General features: G+C 39.9%; 1 protein-coding gene across 1 annotated transcript in view; it reads left to right on the top strand.

Moving 5' to 3' along the window:
* lhfpl7 (LHFPL tetraspan subfamily member 7) overlaps nt 1–13,640 on the top strand; it is a 94,681-nt gene extending 81,041 nt beyond the window's left edge. Inside the window, exon 3 of the mRNA XM_088906978.1 lies at nt 11,012–13,640. Within this exon, the coding sequence (XP_088763104.1) occupies nt 11,012–11,238 (227 nt within the window). The 3' untranslated portion in view covers nt 11,239–13,640. The remainder of the gene's footprint in view (nt 1–11,011) is intronic.
* Nucleotides 13,641–13,763: the final 123 nt, after the last annotated feature.

Below are 13,763 nucleotides of genomic sequence, written 5' to 3'. Positions count from 1 at the left end.
CAGCTACAGCTCTATACTGTACATTCATCCGACGCAGGGGAGAGGCAGAATCTGTCCCGGCAAGCAACGAGCCCATCCGGTCCCAGCCCAGTCCATCGCAGGGCACACACAGAATCACACCAGGGCCTATTTTCCTAGACACCAGTTAACCTGCCAGGTTGTCTTTGGAGGAAAGGAGCACCTGGAGGAAAGCCACACAACAACGGGGAGAACATGCAGGCTCCGCGCAGGCAGCACCCTGGGAATTGAACCCAGGACCCCAGTGCTGCGAGGCAGCGCTGACCCCTGTGACACCGCGTCGCTACCTTTCATTCAGTAAAACTGAGACTGTGAGCAAACTGAAGTAGCTCGTGGGACGTGCACATTCAGGCGCTGATTAGCAGCAGCTTTCTGGGAGTCTGAGTCTGTTAGCCCCGCTGATCTTTCTGTTCTTAGGGCGACTGCTGCGCTCTTTTTCCCAGTGAGCGTAAGACTGCTCTTTATAGGGATCGTCTTAATTGGCCACCGCTGAAATATTTGCGCAACTCACGGCTTAGGAGGTGTTATTTGCTGCAGTTTTCTGCGGCTCCCTGTGTGCTCTCATTATTCATCTGAAACATGAAAGCTGGTGGTGTCGGTATCTGTTGAATTTGTAATCATAAGCTGTAGTGTTGCCTTCTATAGGGAGATAATGGACCACCTGCAGTTCTGTGTCAGCTGGTTAAACACTTGAAGAGGGAACCCAGCAGCTACCTTTGCAGCTAACAGGGAGGTATTGAGAGGTCAGTGTTAAGCACTCAAGGTAAATATGTTTTGCAAAAATATTTGTGTTGTTCTTATTGAAAAACAACAGAAGATTGTTCAGAACAAAAATGTGTTCTGACTCTGATTTATAGCACTAAACTTTAAATTCACTCACATTCCTATTGGCAGTTCTCACTGAAAATGAGTTTTCCGTATAGTTTCTTGTCTGTTACACAGTATCATTCCTTTAATTTAGTCTTCTGGAGCCAAAATATCTATAAAGTATTATCCTGTCAAAACTGGCACTGATATTGTAATAAAGATCCAAATCTAGGAACAGTACCTTCCTTTGTTTTTAGGTGGGGCAGAAACGTAGATAAGAGTTGTGTGTGATCAGGTTTCTGAATAATGGCCAAGCCTGATAATTTCCAGGTAGCCCTGTAAAGGGCATGTAAGTTATCAATTGTTCGGCTTTCAGAGCAGTCAAGGCAAAGAAACGTGTACTTCACTGTCAAATCAAGATTTTCTTCCAGAATTCCAAAACCTGCATTCAGACAATAGGATTAGGGAGAGAAAAGGACTGCACTTACTTGAAGTGCACCGAATCAACACTGGAGACAGGACCGTGCTGCAGGTCATTTGCAGGCTGAGTGAAAAAGCTGTACAAAAATGGCTTGTCCAAGGCCAAAATCAAAAAACAGCCCAGGGACAAAGCCGTGAGGACTCAAGTCAAGGAACCGAAGGGAATCCAAAAAAATCCAAAACACAGTGAAAGCACAAGCAAACAAACAAGAGAGTAATCCAAAAACTGAAAGACAATCGCTGTCAAAACGAAGAATCTCACAGAATATACACCAAGCCCAGGTGAAGGGCTGAGCACTAGGACAGAGCACCGTACTAAATAGTCTGGTGTTTAGTACTGACAGATGGAATTGATTTTCTTCCTGAATTTGTCACGGCAACAGTCTGATGGACAGGTCTGTCATTGGTTGTAGCATGTGCAGTGTAGTTACCAATAGTGCAGTGCAAGTGGGCATGATAAGGATATAATAGAATAGGAAATTAACATGAAGGTATCTTTTGCCATTCAGTTACTGAAATATATACTGTATTTTGTTCATTGGCATCAGAGGAAAAATGACTGAAGTAACTGAGTGTATCAACTCAAAACCTTGCACATCATGTTGCTATAAATTGTTTTTTTGTCCTGTTACATATGGCATCAGTCTCCAGGAGCAAATAGAAATGCCAAGGTCATTCCTGTGTCAGCTCCTGTGTGTTACAGCTAATCTCATTTTTTTTCTGGCTCTTTGTTACCATATTTCCGAAGACTGACTGGTCCTATAACTGTAACTGTAGTTATATAGTTTTAAAGGGTGTTTGGTGAATCACAGGGACTGAGGGGGGTGACTCTTCTATTCTGCCAAGTTACTGTTCAGCAACATAAGCTGTTAAAAAATGTACTTTAGGGCAGATAATCTGAAAGGCAAACATTTTTTGTTCTACCATGAAAACCTTTTTTTAGACCAATGCTAACTTTGAAGTAAACACAGAATTTCAAAGCAACCTACACAATCCTGTGCAGGCAGGTCAATGTGGGTGCTGGTTTCTGCTGTCAGAAAGTTCCCCCTGGTTCTTCCGACTGATGCAGCACTGGACAAGACAAGTGTGAATTTAACACCTTTGCAGCCCCCCGGCTCAAGAATGGAACCAGTGTCTTTGTTTTGATTCCAGAACTAAACGTGACAGCTCTGGTGTCTGCCTCCTGTAATGGGTTTGACTTCAGGGTCTACGCTCAAACTTAGTCTTTCTTCTTTTATTTAGCCACACAATTCAACACAGTCAGACACTCAGGGAATCAATATATCGATCAGGATTAAAACAAACACATACCTGTCCAACAAAAGGATCTTAGATTGCTCTCAGTTCTGTTGTAAATGGGTGTTGGACAGGGGACATTGTTCCAAAATACATACAGTAGGGATTCAACCTGTCTAGTATAATATTACCTATAAAAATAATATTTTTTGTGTGCTTATCCATTTACAAAACGAGTGTACCCACTCCCCTCCCATCAGATGGTTTGTCCTCTCAGTTTATATAGTGCCCTTAATATACGCACTAATGAAAATAACTCCTTAGTTAAAGCGAAAAGCACACTATGTGTCTGTAGAAAAATGAAATATGTCATGGTGACAGCTTTTGCTAGCAGTGGCAGAATAATCATCAGGCAAATATTTTAGCCCAGATCCTTTGAGAGGCTTACAATTATGCCAGTGGGACAAGTGTTCTTTGCCAAACTTAATTTATGATATTGGAATTGCCTTTCCCCACTCACCCATTAAGCCTTTAGCAGTGACTTCAAAATAAGTAAGAATAATTACTAGATATTGTTCTATAAGAATCAAATACAGATGATTTTGCCTTAACAAACTGTAGTTTAGTGGCTCACCTACTGTAGGTAAAGCAACATGAAAAGACCTTGTGGTCCACAATGGATGTGTATGTTGGCACTGAGCAATATCACACATTAATAAATGGCACATTCCTTGCTTTAGAGCTACACTAAATGCATGGCTGACAGTCTGCTGACAGTAAATATTGTCACATTGGCATTGTGTGAGATGCACAGACTCTGCGAGGGCCAAGGTCCAGGTGAACAAATTCTGCAGGCTCTTAACGCTTTAATAATGGACTGCTGTGTCTCTGAGAGCCAGACCGCATTGCACTGCTTTTTCAACTGCTGTTCTACAGTGTGATCTACTGTCATGCAGAGAGTGCATGGCTAAAAAGCAATCATGGTGCTATATAAGTCATACGTTTTAATTGATTGTGTTCTCTCCATAGTGTGAAATGTGATGACTACATAGAATTTAGACTATGTAATTGGAGAAAAAAAAACTAAGAGCGTAGTAAGCCTCATTTGTGCCTCTTGTGAAGGATTGAAAAAAATCCATTGTTTCCAGCGGAGACCTTGTCAGTGAGAGCTTGCTGTCTGTTTGGCATGGGGCACCACTCAGCTCTGGAGCTGTTCTGGAGCTCGGCAGTGATATTGGACTTGGCAATGTACAGTAGCTGGCCGATTTTCCAGCTTTCCACTCTCATAAGTCACATTCAAAAACGTTTCGTAAGTACCCCTGTATTTAAAACCCAGAAGCTACACAGCCTATACCTTGCTACCCTTTAAAGACCATGACTGCGTTAGCTCATGATGCTATTTTTGTTAAATAAAAAAGGAGCTCATTAGTCTTTCGTGTAACACACTCCCATCCAAACACATCACAAGCCTTTGCTGCCTTTTATATTGCTGTGGCTCAAGAGTTTCGTGTAAGGGACGTTTCTGTCAGTCTTGCCATTTCGAGTGTATTCGTCTTGTTTGTTCTGCTGCCGCATCACAGAATCTGCCCTGATGTCTTGAGGCTTTAAAAGCTACGATATGCCTGCACTAAGATTTGGGTCACTTAACTCCTTAACAGCCTATGAAGCGGTGGATTTCCAGCATGTAATTAAATTATGGAATGCCTGGCGGCCACAGTTATCTGGCAGACAATGCTGAACCTCAGAACTGGAAATGCTGGACACTAATGGAGATTTTCTTTCATCTTGCACTGAAAATAAACAGATCGGTATGGTGTTTTTCTTTTTCTCAAACCAGTATTTTTTTTTTTACAGGCGTTGTTTGCCAAAAACTGTGAAGGAGGCGTTTTTTTGTGTAGGGTTTCTGTTTCTCAGAAGGGAAGTTCTTTGCAGACGTTACTCTTCCAGGCTGGGCTGTTTATTATATTTCTGTGTTTGTGGATAAAGATGTGAAGGTATTTCACCTCCTGAATGAACCCACAGGTAAAGGGTAAAGCTCAAACAAGCCACCCTTGACTCCCAGATGGAGTAATACAGGCTGCACAGCAGAAAACTCAATTCTGTTGGGGAGATCAAGTCGAGAAACGTCTGCAGGTGCTGTGCTCCTTGGCCTGTTTGTAGTGGGGGCTGGTATTAGGGCTCTGATAATCCTTCAGAGCTGACAATTATTTCCTGACACGTCGCAGACGTCTAGATTTATGGGCTGTGAGAGTCAACTGCATGAAATGAGGCTGTTGGGACTGAGAGATTTTTTATAATCGGGTGGGGAAGGTGGGGGTGTATGGCAAACCAGGAGAGTGACATTCTTGGAAATGGCATTCCATGAGCACAGCCCTCACTCCCCCAGGCTCAATCCCACTGTTTGCCCCGAAACACGCCACCTGCCCCAGCAACTGAGCTAGGAGGTATTCTGCTGTCGTCTTGCCAGTGTAAAGATATGTTCGGTCACAAATCTATCAAAATTTGAAACAAAAAAGAGGGGAATTTAATCATTCTTTTTAAACATTTATTTCCTGTATCTGAAGATGAAAGGCACTTTTTGTCATGGGACATTTGAATTTTAAAGCATAACTGTGACAAATAACACTGTATGGCAGCCTGGGATAGTAGGAAGTCATTTATATTGATTTGTGTTTTCAGTATTGCTGTGTTCTGTTTATTTTCGAGAGGATTATACGAACAGCAAACTGGGGTGTGCTCAGTTTGGCACCACAAGATCCAATGTAGTGTACAGAAAGAGGTCTACTTGGTGGTAATTCCAAACCAAACTGATTTTGAAGAAAATGTCAAGGACTTCAGACAATTACCTTTACCTCATTTTTTTTGTTCTTGCAAGGATTCTAGGCACTACTAGAGGAAATTACACATCAAGGCAGAAGAGCCCCATGAATATTGGTTCTTGAGTAGCTTTCTTTTCTATGAAAAGAAAGAGCACTGTGTGGTTGGCAGTAATGCAGAGAGAGGGAACATAGCAAAGCCGGTCCTTGAATAGCAAGCAAGGGTTAAGGCTGCTACATTGTGTCTCATCAGCTCCACGGCTTTGCTGTGATCTGCAGGGAGCAAATTTACAACATTGCACCAAACGCCTGTGGCCGCTGTCAATTTCTTCTCCCAGCTAAGAAAGGGAGCGAGGAAGGGTCTTTTCTTCTGCTTGGCAACACCAAGGTCAGAGGTCAAATTTCAGACGAAGCAACGGCTCTGGCAGTTTCCTCTCCGGTTGTCTTGCGCGGATGTTAGCTGGGCGGGGTGTCAAGCTCGGTGGCTCGGTGCTGTGTGTGTTTCACAGAAAGTCGTGTCAATCCGGTGACACACTCACTCCACAGCTACACCAGGCCCGCCAAGCTCTAGTGTTGTTCTTCATCTAGAAATCAGTCTGACCAAAGCTGGGGTTACACTGCCCTGGGCGAGCGTGCTGTCTGCTCGTGCAGTCAGTGGACGTCTCAGAACTTGGCACAGCTTCCACTGGGGCCTGGGGGGGGCAATCATTTCAGGAGCGCTGGGCTATTGGAAGAAGTGTGCCCAGCCACTGCGCTGTCACTCGTAACGGAGAGGAGAGAGCCTGCAGACACGCGAGGGCAGGCTTGTCTGTCACAGCGCGTGGACATCACACGGAAGAACGGCCCCGCGCTTGTCAGGTCCGCTAGACTGCAGGACAGATGTATAAATCACCCACGACAAAGCAGCGTGCCAGGCCAGAGCTCCTGGGCTTGGAACCAAAGAGGTTACTAAGGGGGCAATGCATGCGAACAGGGAAAGAACTGAAAAAAGCAAGGGGTTTATCTGGAATTAAAGCATTAAAAATGTGGTCAGTTTCTAAACCAGTGTCACGGATTTTAAGCTGGGTTTGTAAAATACATGAGAAGTGCTGTAAGTGATGTGTTTTTTTACTTTACTGTTCACGGTGTGTTGAGTTTTGCTATGATGCAGATTCCACTGCCCCACAACTATCCTGGAACTGTGATTCCAACTACCTGTAATTGCATTTTAAGTGCAATTCTGCTTCTCCACCTGCAGTTTTTGTACCTTAACCTCCCTTTAAAGTGTAGTAAAAGACTTCTTGTTATATTGTTCTCAGGTGATTAGCACTGTGAATATTGTGTAGGTAAATGTTTTGATAGAGCTCCAGCCTGCATGCTCTACCTGTGAAGTATGCATAGTTTGTGTACAGTATGTGTACTTATAATTATTCTGCCAATAGTAAATGGTGAGAACACCCAATATATACTTTATATTTAGAACCCTTTGTCACTGATATTTCATTTCATGTTTTATTTATAGAGGTTAACCCTGATAGAGGCAGTCAGGTCATACCTGTTTGAAGATGCAATTACATTCTTAATAACACTTGCCATGTAATTAAGCAAAATGCCATAGTAAAGGGCATTCTCTGGTTTGCGACAAAATCTGGGATGGAAATGTTTCTGAATTCTCCCTTGGCATGACGAGCAGGTGGGACAATCACTAGTACTACTACTGCTTTTAATCCTTCATTTAACCACATGATTCATCCCAGAAGAAATTCTTATTCGCAATGACAACCCGTCCAAGAGACGTATACCATTGTTGTGCTGAAAACAAAGCAGAGAAAGAAACATCAATAAAAAAGACAGAAAGGTTTTAGACATCAAACAAGCCCTTGAGTGCTGAGAATGTTACCGATGTGCCTTAGGTGTGCTACTGGCATTGCTTCTGCTTGTTTACATAAGATGTAGGCTTCCTTTATGTAGGTTAATAAAGCAACATTTATTATGGACTGTGAAGCATAACAAGGTTTTCGAAGGAGTCCAAAGTGAGTGAGTACTAAATTAATTGAATGTAATGCAGCAGATTAATTAATTTAATTTTAAAGGAGTTGGGGAAGGACCAGGCAGTTTGTGACACCCCCAAATTTCTTCCCAGAGCTCCTTCCTGCAGGTAGACACCAAGGCAGGTGGTTTGGGAGGCATGGAAGTAAATTAACATGGGTTGTGAGCTCATTATTAGCTGCTGTGCACTGGTGCAGGGTGTGCTGTGGGTCTTAAGGGAGAGCTGGTCAGGCGCTGCTGTGTTGCTGGGAGCTATTCACCAGCGGTGCAGGATTTACAGACCAGCTGGGCTCCGCCAGACACCTGCTGCTGGAGCCACAGGGTGAGGAGAGTCTTCAGGGCTTTCTGTTACCTGCTAACAGCTGCCCCCGCTTTTCATCACACTACCCCAGGGCAAGCCTCATGTGCCCCGCAGCACCAGGCACATGTATTTACAGTCTGCTGCCCATTGGACTGGCGCTAATTTCTTGCGCTCAAATTGCCTTCCCTGTGCTGTCCTTCTTTCTCCGAAGTGAGAATAGAGAACAGAGTGAGCTTGGCTGCTCTCTGTACTCGCTTACTTGCCAGTCGCTTGTGAGGAAGGTGGTGTGAACAGGTCACAACAAAATGGGATGGAAGCGGATTCGTAGTGGGGAGTCTGTTTCTTGTTCTGTGCTAACATCTGGTGCTATTCGTTACTTTCACTTTGTTGCTGGAATTCAACAAAGTGCTTTAACAGACTTCAAAGTTTGGAATTTAGGCAAATTTTATAAACGCTTTGATGGCTGATGCACAGCCTAGAACAGAGTGCCTGCCCTGTCTTTCTCACACCCGAAGAAGGTTCCACAGCCGAAACGTGTTTTCTTTTCTTTACAGCATGGAATAAACATTACTTGTTCCTTTGTAACTAACTTATGCTGTGCAAAACCATCAGTGGTACTTAAGGTAGCAAAAATAGCGAGTCAAAATTAGGTGGGTATAGAAATTATGGGCATGTGTTTTTTTCCATGTATGTTTTTTTTAATAGGGAGCATCATATAGTGGGATCTCTTGCAGAGGATGCTGAGGCATCTTCATATAAAATGTAATGATCTTGCTGTAGGTATGATAGTTTTGTAAAACTGGGTCTTCAACAGTGGTGGTTTTATGGTAGGATACAGTATTCATTACTGTGTATTCATTTATATTACATCAAAAGAGTGATTTATACATCTTTGGTTACCTAGCCTTGGCAGTGGAACAATGCAGGTTGTGAACACTCCCTTCCTGGCATGAATATCAAAAGTAATTCAGATATGTGCCCTATACTCCAGCTCCCTACACAGAGTAAATCATAATGAAGTGAGTTTGCATCGACCGATACAAATTAACCTAAAAAAATAACCCCCCTCATTCAGCCTCCTGTGAAGGTATCTGTCACTTTGATATCTTTTTAAATGGTTTTTCTGCCAGATCAAGAGTCGGTCACCAAGGACCGAAATGTCAACGGATCAGCTGAAAACACAAAGAATGACCTGCTTTGGTAAAAACCACAAAGCAATTTTCCGCAAGATTTCATCTGCAAACCTTGTGATTGAAAAAAACTTTCATCTGTTTTCTATATAGACAGTACGTGTGTATATAGTGCATATATACTGTGTATATACAATACAAATTTGTGTATATATGCTGTACATAGGAGGAATATGACACATTCTTCACCATTACAGATTTGAACAAGTGTAAGTAGGTTTAGAATATATTTGTAATGTGCTTCCTAGATTGAGGAGAGTGGTGAAATTTATTGCTTTATTCTATTGTTTAAAAGATCCAGTCAGCGGCTTGCTAATCTCACAAAGGATGGATTCTACCATTTCAGCTTCGCCTCTCATAAAGCACCCTGATTCCATGCCAGCTATGCATCATCACCCTCTGCGTTTAAGCCATTGAAACCTCTAAGTGTAAGAATCAGTTAATAGAAGCTCTGTAGGTGTATAAATCTTCCCAGGGTCATATCACAAATACTCTCAAAGCGAACACTATTCTAGTACTGTAATACTGTATCTGTCTACCCTTTGTGGTTAAGAAACATTTGGATTTTTTAAAGTTGAATCTCATGTATTTAATGTACATTGAGTCCTCTTTCTTTCAAGATTGATTTTTTCAAGTCTATACTACTATTTAGTTATTAATACTGTTGGATATATGATTTAGCTAAATTGTAGGTTAAACACGCTTCACTAGGGTGTGATGGGCAATTGCCGCCTGGCTATGTAACTTCCACTAGCCAAGTACTGTATGACAGAGAATGTCATTAAACACTCATTAACACCTTTCTTGAGAGGCTTGGATCAAGTGTATAAATTCAGGCTATTTTGTAGAGAAGCTGTCGGTGCAAGGTGAAGGTGTGGGTTCACAGAACTGAATATAATGATGTTACAATGGAAAACATCAGCCTGCATCCCACTGCCAAGTTGCCTGACCTTTTTTATCTTCTTCAATGTAGTGCAAGAAATCATCTGGGAAAAAAAATGCTTCTGGATTGATACAGTGGATACTAAGAGCTATCAAACACTCAGACAGTCTTTTTAAAAAGTTTTGTTTTTTTGTGCATATTATCTGTCCTCCCTTTGTGAGGCCATGAGAGGTTATGTTTATTTTTTGATTGCTTTAGATATTGTATATGTTCACTGAAAGTGGATGTGTTAAAAAAAATATGAAACCAGAAAATGTCATTCTGACAATGTATCAGAAGTAAGGAATTAGTGGAGTTAGATCATGTGATTCACCACCATTAGGTATGAAACATGAAATCAGATCACTTTTTTGCCATGGCAGTTCTTCTTACGCTGAGTAGATAATAATGAAATCTGACTTTTTGAGTGTTTTTATTGCTGGTTTAGTTTTTTAGGTAGGAATATTGACTCATTAAATGGAATTTAGTTAGATGTAATTATTATGTATTGCTCTGCTGTCCATATATAAATCGTTTCCTTGATACAGGGTCAACTTGGAGTGGCCCAGCATTTTTTGCAGAGTGAAGAGGGTGCTTGAGTACAGCAGCTTAATAATTAGGAAACGAATTGCTTAATTTAGAAATGAAACATGTACTTTGAAGTGAGCATGCTGACCACTGTCTTATGTTTCGTGCTGATCTCATCTGTTTCATCAGAGAACTCTCTAGTTCTGCAGTTTTGGAGGGAAGACGCCAGTTTTTTGAGGCCTGTTTCACTTAGTAAACAGTAAGTGGCTTCAGCCCCACATACAGATTCCCCTTTTTTTATAAGCTGGTCTAATATAACTCTTGTCTATTAAATGTTATTGCAAAAGCTTTTCCATAAACCATCCCTATTGCCAGAATATTTCCTTTTGTGTTCCAAATAAAGGGGAGCTGTGAAAAAGTGCTACTTAAACTGATTCTGAGATTCTGCTTAAGCTTATTAAAAGATATTTTGTAGATGTTTTGTTTTGCAGCATAGAGCTTAGACTGCCACCTTGTGGCTATTAGTTACATGGCAGAAAATGTCCAGAACTGTCTACAACAGTATGAATATACAGGTACAAATTGATGTTAATACCACTCTGAAATGTATGTTGTTCTTGTGTATTTGCATTAATTTCTCATCAAATAATTAAAAGTATTATCTTTTGTGTTTTTTATTTTTCAGTTTTCATCATGGCTTCAGGACTCCTGGTGTACCCTTTTGGACTTAACTCTACCTTGGTGAAATCCTATTGTGGAAATTCAGGCATCTACTATGCTGGGGAATGCCAGATAGGCTGGGGCTACATGCTGGCTATTGTCGGAGTGATGCTTACAATCTTCCTGCCGTTCTTTGCAAAATATGCACCTAAGGAGCATGCGTCTCCAACTCCACTACCCACTATTTTATAGTGCAACTTAACATGGTCTCATGGTAAAACCATGATAAAAAGCACTTCTTTAGGTGATGGGCTAAAACAGAATGCAAGCCTTTAACAGACCCAAAGTATTCTTGTCTTCCTTCACATGATAAGCTACTTTACCAGTATTTAGTTCAACCTTTTATTTTTTCACATGCTTTATATGGGTATTGGCATTGTTAGTATGGTTTACAAATAGGTAATGGTCCTTTATTTTGCTTAATGAGCTCATGGTTAGACATTGAGTCTTAAAAACTACCCATTTACTTTATAAGAAAACATTGAAGATTTAGGGTCAGAGATGCATTCGTGACCATAAAAATAATTCCACATACAAAAGGTAATCATATTTATAGTTATTTTGTATGGTTACAGCACTTATGCAGATATCTAATTGTTTAGTATCTTCTTATAGCCAGAGCAAGCAGCCAACATGCCTATTAAAACCAATGTGTGGTATGGGAGAAAAAAACATTCCAGATTTTACTGATTCCATTATCAGGGAGTAATTACACACAATATGACGAGGAAAGAGGACATTGTCTTACAGAATAAATGTTCTTCAGGGACTTTCAATAACAAATATGTAAATCGCAGTGCTCCTCTAAAAATGGTTCTTTGAAGGGGGTGCCTTCAAATTAAAATGAATATATACTGTATACTGTAGTATATATCATAGTGTATGTCTATAATGAAGAGGAAATAGACCAAGTTTAGACATCACTGGCTTCTGAAGATAGTTGAGTTATGGTAAAAGACCTGAAAAAAAGGTTACAGTGCTGGGAGAATAAGAAATAAGCAATGAGCATGTTTTGAACAGTATATTGAGACTTGACTTAAAATTGCACGTGGAGACTAATGGTTACCACATCCAGTCAGCAGCTTCAAGAATTCTTGCAAAACATAAACAAGTGAAATCAGCACGGTTTCCTTTCAAAATATGTTTGTTTAATTTGAACTGGAGTAGGTTGCTTATGAGGCTGCATTAATGACCTAATAAATATCAGGCAATATGTTTTAGCAATCCTCACCTTTATTTTATGAACTCCTTTTTAAATCGAATGAAAGAATGAGAAACATCAGCCTGTTGGCAAAGTTCTGTTTGCTTCAACAGTACACGTCACTAGTCTGTATGTCTTCCTTCTAAGGTTTCCTCTTTAATTTCTTAGTTATAAAGAAAATCAGAATTGCACACCATAGGAAGGTATTGAGAATTATGACAATTTTAATAATCTAATGCTGGTGTAGGATAATTTGGAATAAATGTGTACAGACTTTATTCTACACTAGAACATTGTATAGAAAGCTTGCGTTATTATTCTCTCTCCCTTATTCGAGATGAAAATGTGAGAATGTAATTTTTTCTGCAAATCGAAGCAAATTTACCCTTTTCTGTACTTCACTGGGGTCTAACAAAATGATGGAAGTCTGTAAAATTTTAGGATAAAGGCAAGAGGAAATACATATAAGAGATGTATAATGCATAAAAAGTTGGGATTAGCCACCATGAAAATATTGCTTGTTTGAAAACTCATTCAGACCGGACCAACTTGTGCCTTTGTAAGTTCACTTCAATGCTGTTATCAGGTTTTCATCAATAGCCACTGAAACTCAGTGTACAATGTTCGGCAAACTAAAACACTTGTTTTATTTTCCTATGATGTGTGTGATGCATTTTGTAATTGTTTCCTATTGTATTTTGTGGAAAGACATTGTCATTCATCAGTGGGGAAAAAACATCTGTAAAAATCCTGTGTCAGTTTTTCATGATATTCCAGTGCAAATAAACAATTTAATTAGGCCCCAACAACCTCTGTCAAGTAAATACCAGTAATATGTCATTTTAGTACTAAACAAGTTAAGAAATCATCTACAGGACTAAACCCATGTTTAAACTTTCTATTCATAATATTTACATTATTTGTATTCTCTTAAAAATGATATGGAGTCAAATTTCAAAATAGTTTTATATCACAATACACACCCAAATTTCCCAATTCTAAGTTGCTCTATTTGTATAGTTTCAGCAGTGGGGTTGTTTTTTTTTCTTGGCTACATGTTTTTGAACCTTCCACAAATAAGGGAAACATTAGAGAACACAACTTAATTTAGCAAACTGATGCCCAAGTATGCCAATAAAAATAAAAAAACAATCTGAATTATTCTGATAAATAGTAACCTACAATACATCAAATCTTTAACTCATTCATTTTATAACTTCCATCTTGTTTTCCATTAATCTAAGATTGTTATTGGGATCATTGTACAGGATTTTTTTTAAACTTGTATGTTGTATGTAAAGTCTTAACACTGGTGAAATACTGTTTTGTAGACTGTAGTTGTAAGGAAGTTCCAATGTAATTTTTGTTGTAAATAAACTAAGTGTCCAGGCTATTTTTTTCACTTTCAAGCTGCATTATTTTTTATTGACATGCTTTAAAATGTGTTACTTAATCTACTGTACGTAATATATCATAAATCATAAAATATATGTCCATTTTAAAATCTTAAATAACA

This window comes from Atractosteus spatula, chromosome 27, assembly GCF_055471065.1.
Source record: "Atractosteus spatula isolate fAtrSpa1 chromosome 27, fAtrSpa1.hap1, whole genome shotgun sequence".
Classification (NCBI taxonomy): domain Eukaryota; kingdom Metazoa; phylum Chordata; class Actinopteri; order Semionotiformes; family Lepisosteidae; genus Atractosteus; species Atractosteus spatula.
The sequence above is the reverse complement of the archived record's forward strand: the minus strand, read 5'-3'. Positions and strand labels throughout refer to the sequence as shown.